The sequence below is a fragment of the Bombyx mandarina genome, chromosome 02 (genome assembly GCF_030267445.1).
Source record: "Bombyx mandarina strain Sakado chromosome 02, ASM3026744v2".
In the NCBI taxonomy this organism is placed as follows: domain Eukaryota; kingdom Metazoa; phylum Arthropoda; class Insecta; order Lepidoptera; family Bombycidae; genus Bombyx; species Bombyx mandarina.
In genome coordinates, this window is record NC_143209.1 from 3,473,158 (window position 1) to 3,485,660 (window position 12,503).

At 44.0% G+C, this 12,503-nt stretch overlaps 1 protein-coding gene across 1 annotated transcript; it reads right to left on the minus strand.

The window, feature by feature from the left end:
- Positions 1 to 325: 325 nt before the first annotated feature.
- On the minus strand, positions 326 to 7,767 carry LOC114252279 (androgen-dependent TFPI-regulating protein). Its single transcript, XM_089735271.1, has 4 exons — positions 7,591 to 7,767; positions 1,885 to 2,035; positions 1,334 to 1,547; positions 326 to 599 (listed from the first exon to the last, which is right to left on the minus strand). The coding sequence occupies exons 1-4, from the start codon at positions 7,765 to 7,767 to the stop codon at positions 332 to 334; spliced, it is 810 nt and encodes a 269-aa protein (XP_089591397.1). The 3' UTR covers positions 326 to 331.
- Between the last annotated feature and the right edge of the window lie 4,736 nt (positions 7,768 to 12,503).

Here is a 12,503-nt window from a genome sequence, read left to right on the forward strand (position 1 = left end):
ACTCCCCTCTTACCCATATCGTCTTTCACGCCATCCATCCATTTATTCTTAGGTCTACCCCTTCCTCTATATCCTTCCACATTCATAGTTAACATTGTCTTACCAACCTGATTTTCATTTCGTCTCATCACATGTCCATACCGTCCCAAACGCGCCCTTCTCAGCTTCTCTGTCACAGGTGCCACTTTCAGACTCCCTCCAACATATTCATTCCGTATTCTATCCATTCTCTTTACTCTACACATCCATCGCAACATTCGCATCTCTGCTGCATGCATCTAAATATAATAAATCATTAACGCAAATACGGCTATCAGAAAATCGGGGATTATTATATGCGACTTTGTGCTCTCTCGTGTAACATTGTCCAAGTAAACCACTTCCTATAGTTGAATCTTCCTATAGCTGAATCTATGAAGTGAATCTTCTCAACGTCTTCGACGCCGTGGATCACAGAGTTCAACCACCACTGAAGCCTGAAGAACATCAAGCACATAGCTGCGACATAAAAGTGGAGCAGATAGAAATGTATCGTTCCTTGAACTGCTTTGAAGATCGGGTACAGCCAGACGCCGTGCTCGTGATAAGTGAAATGTAACCTAAAACAATTTTATTTATTCATTAATTCGCTCACAGTGGTAATTTCGGATATCATGGCTGCAACGCCTTATCGAGGTACCTTCCCGACAGTCGAAGTGTCAATCAGCTCTTAAAAAGATAAGATCAGATATTCTAAGATCGCCTTGGCCTAAAGGATAAGACACCCGGTGTACTCTTTTTTTTATGGCTTAGATGGATGGACGAGCTCACAGCCCACCTGGTTTTAAGTGGTTACTGGAGCCTATAAATATCTACATCATAAATGCCACCACCACTCTTGAGATATAAGTTCTAAGGTTTCAGTATAGTTACAACAGCTGCTCCACCCTTCAAACCGAAACGCATTACTGCTTCACGCAGAAATAGGTAGGGTGGTGGAAAGCGTTGAAACCAAAATCGCATGGTGCGTTCATTAGCAGTCCCCTCTCCAAACGCAACATTGATATTACGAGCTGTTTCTGCAGCGTTACATCCGCGTCGGAACTCGTATCCAAAAATGACTCGAATTTTCAAAGTATCCTTCTTTCTTGTCTAAGCTGAATAAAAAGAAACAACTGAAAGTCGATAATCGAATGTTGCACATTTTTTAAAAGAAAAACCTCACAGGCACCATTTGAAAAAAGTTTCACACAAAAACCTCAAACCTTGAAGGTTCTATGTCAATCCGAACTACCTATTACAATAAAACGGCAATTTCATACTCTGACCCCTATTATTTGGCCATAATACTTACACGAAGATGTACGCCAACATGTGTATCGCCAGTTGCGCGATGTTCCTGTGGTGACTTTTCGGTTTCCTGGGCCAAAACATCACCTCCCAGACCACGACCGGAACGATCATTGTATGTATGACGTGGTTAGATAGACGCGTCATGATCTTGTCCAAGTAAGCCGGGAACATGAGGCTTCTATCGTAGTGTATTAAAGTCCAAAATACAGTGAAGACTACCTGAAAAAGGCATTGTAACTTATAATTCAACTTCAATTAAGTTTACTCCATTCAATAGCTAAAGAACTGTGAAGCTAATGAAAACGTGTTAATATAGCTAGTATGGTATATTCTGAGCAGTCACTGGTTTTACTACTCTGTCTTCCAACCCTACACATAACAATGAACGTAGGACTTAAAATCAGGTCACGTTGTCTTTTAGAAATGCGCTTGATGGTACTAAATCTTTTTTTATATCTACTGCTAGTAACCTCAACGCTAATTATACTGACTTCTTTGAATCTGATTGTGGCGGTACCGAACCTTTTTGAAGGAAAAACAATATGAAGCGACCTACCCAACTAGACGGCCAGACCAGACCAGCGAACATAATTTCCCGCGACGAACCCAAATATTTAGGTAATCTGTAGTTCTCTTTGTGTCTATTTAGCAGCACCAGAAGATCGCAGAGTGTACCCAGCGCCGCATATCCTATCTGGAGACCCTGAAACAGAATCGGACACATATGAAATCGGAATCACTGAATATTGTTAAGCGCTGGGATTCGGGATAAATAAAATATTCAACCAAAGTACAACTAAAAACTGTATTCAACACTTAGAACACTTAAACACTTCACAAACACTTTAAAACAATCAACATACACTTTAAAACTCTCAATTCGCTTGTTCCGCTTCGCTTCAGGTGACCCGTTCGCTGTTTCGCTTCGACTAGTTCCTATTACTGACTGACTGCGTGTTTTTTTCTTTTTTTTTTTCCTACCTAAGCTGATAGCCTTGAGAGGCTATGTCAGCGTAACCCTAACTTTAGTAGGTGAGCTCACGGGGCTCAACCTGACGATGTTGCTAACACGAACCCTAGCAAGAGCCGTGCTTCGCAGAATCTACCACCGGATCGGAAACGCGACCCACTGAGAAGATCCGGCGAGAAACTCAGTAGGCTGTGTCTGAGAGTTAGTTTACTCGTCGAGCCCTTCGTCGCAAGCGACGGGTTCGACGAGAACGGTGACCGGTGCTTGAATTACCTAAAAGCACCGTTAGTGGATCGGGAGGATCCGAGATGACGTGTTTTGGGCGACGTCGACTGCTTTCCATTCTGTCCGCAGGATCGGGAATGTAGTTACCGGCGGCCACGATGAGAGGGTTCTCGTGTCGTGCCGCTTTATCGAAGTGGCGCATGGACGCCGACTGCAGATACTTACTGGTGGACTCTAAGTCCAGGTCGTCATGGAGGTCGACGTTCCTGACGAACCACGGGGCTCCGACGGCTATCCTGCAAAAACGGGATTGAATGACTTGGAATGATTTCAAGTGTATGCGGGCCGCGTGAGCGAACACTACACTTGCATAGATCATGACGGGGCGTATGCAAGTTTTGTAGAGTGTCACCTTATTTCTAAGGGACATTTTACTTCGCCTACATATCATCGGGTAGAGACGTCCTAGAATGAAGGCGGCACGATCGCGTACCGTCTTGATGTGGGGGCGGAATGTCATCCTACTGTCGAGGGTGACGCCTAAATATTTGACCTTCGGGGCCCACGGTATGGGCTGGTCGAACATCGTGATCGGGCGAACGGCGGGGGCGGGGGTATTGACGCGCCTAGTCGGGAGGGGGATGCTCAGCGTGGTGTTCGGAGGGCGACCCCTTTTGAAGAGCACCGCTGTGCTTTTCGTGGGGTTGATGTCGATGCGCCACTTCCGGAACCACTGTCCCATGGTGGTAGCTGCGGTCTGTAGTCGTCGATGAAGCAACGCCTTCTTCCTACACGAGTAGTAGATGGCGGTGTCATCGGCGAAGAGCGCCAGATGGGTCTCCGGAGACCGGGGTATATCATTGATGTACAAACTAAATAGTAACGGGGAGAGGGCGGAGCCTTGCGGGACTCCGGCTGTGACGTGACGGGGTCGGGAACGCGTTCCCTCGACTCGATATCGGAACGAACGGTTCGACAAGTAGTCTCGTATGATGAGCACGAGTCTGTCTGGCACTCCCATGTTATACAGTTTGTATATTAAACCGTTGTGCCAGACTTTGTCGAACGCCTTCGCTATATCGAAGAAGAGGGCTCCTGTCGGAATGGGTTTCCGCCTGTTCAGCCCTAGTAATATGTGCTCCGTGAGGCGGTGCACTTGATGGACGCACGAGTGTCTGGCGCGGAATCCAAACTGCTCGTCTATAAGAATTTTATTCGCGGATACGAAGTCCCAGAGGCGTTTACGAAGGAGCCGTTCGTACAGTTTGCCTATCGCCGGGAGGAGACTGATGGGGCGGTAACTCGCGGTTTCGTTCTTCGGTTTGCCCGGCTTGTGTATGCCGATAACGTCCGCTTCTTTCCACGCCGCGGGAAAGATGCAGTTCGTCATAGCAGTATTTAATATGGTGGCCAACATCGTTATCAGTTGGGCTGGTAACAGTTTAAGCGCGCAGTTGCGGATGCCGTCGGAGCCGGGAGCTTTCCGTGGTTGTAGGCTATCGATCGCCTCCTTGACCTCGGAAGTGGTAATGGGGGTAACGCGTCCGAGGGCGGCAGGGAAGCTCTGCGCTCGACCTCCCTGTCGACGATCTCGGTGTGTTCGGGGTCCGCGTGTTGAGTGCTGGTGGTGCACTGCTCTTGCAGTGCATCGGCCAGCAACTCTGCCTTGTCATCGTCATCGTAAGCCGGTGATTGGCCTGAGGGGCGTACGAGAGGCGGCATAGTGGCTATAGTTTCGGACTTGAGGGTCCTAGCTAGTTGCCAGTATGCTTGGTGAGTGGGCGCGAGCTCTTCTAAATAACTATCCCAGTTTTCGTTTCGGGCGTCGCTTAAGCGGGATTTGACCTCCCGCTGTAAGCGACGCATCCGAGTCCGGTTTGAGTTCGTGGGATATCGATCGTAGGCCCGGATTGCCGCGTTTCTAACTCTTACGAGGTCCCTAAGATCGGGGGAAAGTCTGATGCGGTGGAAGCAGTCCTCCACATCGACTTGCTTAGAAGATCTTATGATCGCCGTCGAGACGTGATCAGTGAAGATGTTTATGGATTCGATGGTATCCTCGGGGGATGGAGTTGAATCCGGGCCGCAAGGGAGGATTGGTGGAGCGGTGTCAGCTAAGCACGTGCCCAGCTTCTTCCAATCCACCATGGTCCTCGTATCTGGTTCGCGGTTGACTGGGCGACCGAGCTGCATGACGACAGGTCGGTGGTCTGAGTCGAGTTCTGACATTGCCTCGATGGAGCGTAAGCGCAGAGTTACGTTCCTCGGCAGTGCCAGATCTATTGTGCTCGGACGACGCGCGGCGTTGTACGGATAGCACGTGGGGGTCGGGGGGTTGAATATTTCGAATGTGAGGTCGTCTATGAACGCGTCGAGACGCCTACCGTTCACATTCGTGCGATGGCAGTTCCACCTAGTGTGGTGGCAATTTAAATCGCCTGCCAGGATGACCGCGTCCCCCATACCGAGCAGTGTCTCGAGGTCACTGCTCAGGAGGGGTTTGTCAGGGGGGAGATAAACGGATGCGATGACGATCGGCTGGTGTCCCGTCAGCGCGATGCGGCACACTGACGCCTCGATATGTAAGAGCGAGGGAGTATCGAGAGGGACGCAGTGCAGGGCCCTCCTATAGTAAATGACAGTCCCGCCCTTGCGGGTGGAGAGTCTGTCATTCCTAACCATGACGTAATTCGCGACTTTGGGGTCGCGACGCGAGGGCTTTAGGAAGGTCTCCTGCACCAGAAGGATGTCGATGAGATTATCGCGGAGAAACTCATATACTTGGTCGCGCTGACGCGCGAGTCCGTTAGCATTATAGAATGCTAACTTTAAGGAACGCGGTTTTTCCCTACCGTTGTTGGCCATTGATTACCGGTAATCAAGCCAGCGTACGCTGGACGGACTCGATGACGTCCATATGGTCGAACGTCGCGTATAGGCGGTCATCGGCCGTGACCGCCCTGCGCATGGCGTCGGCGAACGAGCGCATGCGATCGATGTTAATCGCGGCGATATAATCACGCACGATTGAGAAGTCGTTTACGGCAGGCCGCGCGGGGCCGGGGCGAGGCGCGGGACCGGGCGCGAGGGCGGGGCGCGGCGCGAGCAGGGGCTGGGGTGCCGGTGGTTTTCCTGCCAACGTGAGCGGCAGCGGTTTTGCCCACGCGGAGACGGTGGGCACCGGTGCCGGCACGAAGGCAGGTTTCGGCGCGCGGGGCGCCGAAGTCTTTGGGCCGACGGTTTTCGATGGCGCGTTGGCCAGACGCTTCCGCGGGGCCTTGGGGCATCCGCGGTAGTTGGCTGTGTGGCCCTGCTTCTGGCAGAGCACACAGCTCGGCGGTTCGGTCGCGGTCTCTTTGACCCGCGAACAGTCGGCTGTCACGTGGTCACCGAGGCATTTTACGCACCGCGGACGCGCGTGGCAGTTGCGCGCGGAGTGGCCATAAAGTTGGCACCTATGGCACTGTCCGGGAGTGCCTTTTTTGTGTGGGGCCTCGACGGCGACCCCTGATAAACCGCAAACGGTGCGGAGGCTTGAGGCAATTCGTTTGCCTTCGGCGGTTGGTTCCAACGCGACGAGAACCATGTTATACTCGAATTTGTCGCGCCCGCTGTGCATACGGTGCACACTTACGATCGGGTACGCTTGCCTGATTAGGTCTTCCTTGATTAGCTCGACGTCGAGCTCTTTTGGTACTCCGCGTATTACTACGCGGAGCTCGCGGTCCTCCTGGAGTGCATAGGTGTGGTAACCTATGCTCTCCTTTCGGAGGTAAGAAGTGAGGGCCCTATGGTCGCCCGACGTTGCGACCTTTATTTGTATCCCTGACTGCGTGCCATCTCTACAACGGTTTTATAGCCGATACCTCATCCCTAGAATTATCGAGAATATTCCACCTATCTCAAGTAGTAGTTTCCGCTATCTGACAATAGATGGCATTGTATTCTCGAGCATTCTAGTTGCTAGTAGATCCTTCTATATTCGTTCGACTATTCGGCGATAGATGCCGTTACTCTCTTACTGGCGTAACAATATTGTGTAATATATCAGAAACCTTTGAATATTTTTTTGATAAAGAAAATATAGAGCTTACGACATAGATAAATAAGGTTTAAAGCACAAGATTGAGGTTTTGGCTCTTGAAACACCTCGTCGCTCAATGACCAGGGTCGGACCCTGGGTGACGCACGCAGAAGATATCCGAGATGGAAACGGGCTTTTTATTTGTTGTAGTTTACAAAAATATAGTATTATAGTAATCAGCACGAGTCTTGAGCTCTCGACAAAAGAGTGGGGGGCCGTCTGCGCATCGTACACATAGGGTCAAAATAAATGGTTCACTCACGTATTTAATATATTTTTTTATAATTAAATTAACCTCGTTCAATTTGGATTTATTCTTATTGTTATTATTTTGGGATATATTTCGCTGTATCCATTTTTTGTTTTTTTTTTTATTGCCTTTTTAGGCAGACGAGCATATGGCCCAACTGATGGTAAGTGGTCACCGTCGCTCATGGACGTCAGCAATGTCAGGGGCAGAGCCAAGCCGCTGCCTACCATAAAGTATTCTCCGCAAGCCTCGTTTGAAGAAGGACATGTCATAGCGCTCGGAAAACACCGTGGAGGGGAGTTCATTCCAAAGCCGGATGGTACGTGGCTAAAAAGATCTTTGGAAACGCACTGTCGATGAACGCAGCGGTTCCAGATAATATGGATGAACTCTGCTCCGATGGCGGGAGGAGCGGACGCTTCTGGTAAATATTTAATCAGATCCTCAATCCGAAGGAGGCTTGTACTTGCGTTCCCCAGAAAAGCCCGCTCCGAATTTTGAGAGACTCTTTCCTAGCACCATAAATCCGCTAAGTTTCTCGCCGGATCTTCTCAGTGGGTCGCGATTTCGATCCGATAGTTCAGCAAAGCAGTGCTCAAGCTAGGATACCAAGTGCTCTCAGGCTGAATCCCGTGAGCTCGACACCAATCACGGTGAACCTAGATTAGCCCCCTGAGGCTACTGGTATACAGATAGGCAAAAAAAGAGTAACAAAATTTCTGAACTCACCGCGGTCCAAGTAGTAAAATATCGATACTCCATATTTTTGAAGGTGCCTGTTCCGAAATTCTCCATGGACTCCTCGCTGACATTAGCTGATAATATGGCGTACTGTATGTAAAGAAGATTACTCATGTGCATTGATAACACATAGCTGAGCAAGCGAAAGTAAATTTGATAGCTCATGATTGTATTCTGGAAGAAAAAAAGATACATTTTTTTATTTTTTTATTAATTCCACTGTATGGATTTTGGATAATGTATGTATGGTAATGTAATCTAAGGCATTTTCTACCGGTCAACCAGAGGTGATGCATTGCAAATAATTGTGGATCCATTGATAAATAAACTAAAGGCACAAATAAAGGCACACAAAAGTACATAATAATAATAATAAGCCTTTTATCTCTATATAGGTATATAAAAATGAATTGCTGTTCGTTAGTCTCGCTAAACTCGAGAACGGCTGGACCGATTTGGTTAATTTTGATCTTGAATTATTTGCGGAAGTCCAGAGAAGGTTTAAAAGGTAGATAAATATGAAAATGCTCGGAATTAAATAAAAATAAACAATTTTATTTTTCTTTTGATGTGTTCTCCGTCGGACGGATTCCTTTTGTTTGTTTTAAATTTATTTTATTATACAAAAATTTCGGTATTTTATTTATCGATTGAGGCACTACGAAGTCTGCCCGGTCAGCTATACATAATAATAATATCGTGTGACCAGCCCGTTTGCACTTGAGCTTTTATGCATAATTTAACGCGTTGGTAGCTTTAGTTATTGACCGTATTTTTGTATGTCGTAAAAGGCTGGAGTTCATAACTTTTGTTTTAATAATTACAGGGAGGCTACTTTTAAAATTTTCCTTCAAACTCCAGTATTTATTCCATATTTGTTGTACTGTCCCGTTCGTTGTTTTTTCTGTCAAAGCTTATTCGCTTTCTAGTAACTTAAATGTAAACTTAATTGAGGTTCAATGTCATGAAGTCGTCGTGGCCTAAAGGATAAGACGTCCGGTGCATTCGTATCTAGCGATGCAACGGTGTTCGAATCCCGCAGGCGGGCATCAATTTTTCTAATGGAATACGTACTTAGCAAATGCCCTCGATTGACTTTCACAGTGAAGGAATAACATCATGTAATAAAAATCAAACTCGCAAAATTATAATTTGCCTATTTACTGGTGGTAGGATCTCTTGTGAGTCAGCACGGGTAAGTACCACCGCCCTACCTATTTCCGCCGTAAAGCAGTTATCAGTTATAAGTTATAAGTTTGATGGGTGGGGCAGCCGTTGTAACTATACTGAGACCCTTGAACTCATATGGTGGGTGGCGGTATTTTGTCTATGGGCTCCAGTAACCACTTAACACCAGGTGGGCCATGAACTCGTCTATCAAACTTAGCAATAATAATAAAAACAAAAATAATAATTAATTGAATGCTCTTAATTTCACCATCAAAAACTAGTAATTATTACAACAATGAAATAGTTGCTTTTACGATAAGAACTAAGTTTTTTGCATTGTCACTCGATTAATGCACAGTAATTGTTTGGATCTGGAATCCCTACTAACATGATTCCGCAAAGTTTGTCTGTTTGTTTCGACTTCACTTCTTCACTGCTGTACCGGTCACGAAACTTTTTGACGCACGGAATCAAACATCCGGTAGGCAGCGACTTGGCTCTGCCCCTGGCATTGCCGAAGTCCATTGGCGACGGTAACCACTCACTGTCAGGTGGGCCGTATGCTCGTCTGCCTACAAGGGCAATAAAAAAATAAAAATAAAAACAGTAAACCTACCACTTAAGCGATGAGCAGTTTTGTAGTTTAAAAAAAACTATTTTAATACACACTGAATTTATTTATCCTTAACAAGAATTTGAAGTTGCACGACCAGTGTTAGGATTTTTTATGCTTGAAGATTTATGTTCAACTCCTTGAGTTTCAAGGAAAAAGAGAATATATACACCAATAGTATTTACTAAGCAATTAGTAAATTCGTCATTCAGACTATGAACTTTATTGGTAAACATGCGTATAAGATTTATATATTATCTTTCTTCTTAAAACAAAACACTATGTGATTCATCTAGAACAGAGTTTTATTTATTAAATACAGTTAAACTTTTACTTGACAAATGTCAACTATTGAAATAACTATGTACTAACCTAAAACAGAGAATCGACAGTTAAATGTTCATGCTTTACTATTCTTATATTCAAATTTAAATCGTTTTACTCTTTACTTTTATAATTAAGCTAATTCACAAAGAGTTTTATTAAAAACTAGCGACCCGCCCTCGCTTCGCTTCGGAAACATTAAAACACACATGAAACCAAAAAAAATAAAATAAAATAAAAATAAAAAAAGTAGCCTATGTTCATCAGGGACAATGTCGGCTTCTAATGGAAAAATAATTTTTCAAATCGGTTCAGTAGTTTCGGAGCCTATTCGAAACAAACAAACCAACAAATCTTTCCTCTTTATAATATTAGTATAGATCTTAAAACAACACCATTAGTAAACAGGAAATCACTAATGTGAGAGGAATACATAATATCGAGGGGTGAAAGGCTTAAGCGACATTTTTGCAACTTTACAGGAGAGCCATTTTATGCTGAAACTTTGGAAAAATATCATTCATATTAACAAAAAACTTTTTCATCTGTTTGAATGGAGTAAACTTAATTAAAGTTCAATTAAAAAAACTGAACTGTTAATGCCAATCACTACATAGTATAAAACAAAGTCGCTTTCTCTGTCCCTATTATCTGTCTGTCCCTATGTATGTATGCTTAAATCTTTAAAACTACGCAACGGATTTTGATGCGGTTTTTTTTAATAGATAGAGTGATTGAAGGGGAAGTTTTACATTTATAATAACATCCATTAAATAGTGGAGAAATCAATAATAAATTACAGTTTCCGAAGCGACGCGAGGGCTGGTCGCTAGTTTCAAAATTAAAACGATTGCGGTGAAGTATCTTACATAATGTCAAGGACAGTTGGTTTGGTTTCTAATTACACGACCACCACTGTACATATATTACACACCGCGTAATCGCCCATGAGAAAAATCTTCGTGGCAAACAAAGCAATATATTATATAGCATGTTTTGAATAATTTGAATAATCTTTAGGGTCTCGTGTAAAATCGATTCAAATTAAGTCCTACTAGAATGTTCTACGCCAGGCGGTGCCGCTTTGAGATGCCTCTCAAATGCGCCGGGAAAACAATCTAACTCTACGTGAAAATAATAAAAAAGAAAACCGACACCCTCAATGGTGGTAAATTATCGAATTGCTCAACCATTATTCCCATTTATTTATTTTATTTATTTATTTATTACACTTCATGTAAAATTTACATTGGCGGACTTAATGCCTAAGGCATTCTCTACCAGTCAACCAAAGGTAGTGCAGAGTAAATAGTGGTAGGTGCAATGAAATTTATATTAGGCTACGAATACATACAAAAAAAGTATATCTACATATATACAAAATCACATATAAATATAAATATACATACATACATACATACATACATATATACATACATACATATATATAATAGTTTATACAGTATATTATATTTACAGTATATTTATGTGAAGGTATTTTTTTTTTTGTTTTTTTTTTTTTTTTTTTTATTGCTTAGATGGCTGAACGATCTCACAGGCCACCTGGTGTTAAGTGGTTCCTGGAGCCCATAGACATCTACAACCTAAATGCGCCACCCACCTCGAGATATAAGTTCTAAGGTCTCAAGTATAGTTACAACGGCTACTCCACCCTTCGAACCTAAACGCATTACTGCTTCACGGCAGAAATAGGTAGGTTGGTGGTACCTACCCGCGCGGACTCACAAGAGGTCCTACCACCACTAATTACGCAAATTATAATTTTCTAGACGCGATTTCTCATAATGTTTCTGTTCCTTTCTAATATGTTGACATTTCACTAAACTCGCATACATGTGTCTCAAATTAAAAACCTACCATCGCTTTTAGCTTCCAATACAGGTTGTATTTATTTATTTATTTATTGCATAGATGATTGAGTAGCGTGGGTGGGCCTCTCACAAGCTGGACAACGATCTGTCGAAGGGCGCGGGAATCAGCTAAGCGCAGACAGCGTTTGGCCATTCATTGTGGCGAGTCTTGGAGAAGCCCTAAGTCCAGCAGTGGGCTTAAAGATAGACAGATTGATAGACAGGTTAACAAGCTCACGAACTGATGCAAAACGATTTTTTCTTATTGCCCGAGCAGGCAGATGAGCATACGGCCCACCTGATGGTAAGTGGTCACCGTCGCTCAAGGACGTCAGCAATGCCAGGGGCAGAGACAAGCCGCTGCCTACCGCTTAAACCGTAGTCCATAAATATCACAAAATAATGAATGCTGAAATCATTCTTGAGAGGTGCGGTCTGTTCAAATTCAAATTCAAATTCAAAATCATTTATTTCAACTTAGATGTCAGTATGACACACTTGTTGAATGTCAAAATACAAATAACAATGTTAACTCTACCACCGGTTCCAAAAAAAGCCACAGTCCTGAGAAGAACCGGCGAAACAAACTCAGCGGGCTTTTTTTTCTTTTTGTTTTTTCTCAAATATATTCTTTTTTTTAAATAAATAGAAATATTCACAATAAAAGAAAAAACAAGTCTAAAAAAATAATAATAATATATCTATATTATATACCTTATTTGTTAGGATAACTAATGAAAGGGCCCCTTTAAATATATGACACATATATTGTGGAGCTCTCAAGATTCAGTCCGGGTCAGACCGCGAAGTAGAACACTCGCTAAATTCTTAATAATTGTTAAATTGATTACAGCACCGATTAAAATTATTTTTAGAGGACCATTAGTTTTTGTTCTGATAACGATAATGACGACAGCGATGCT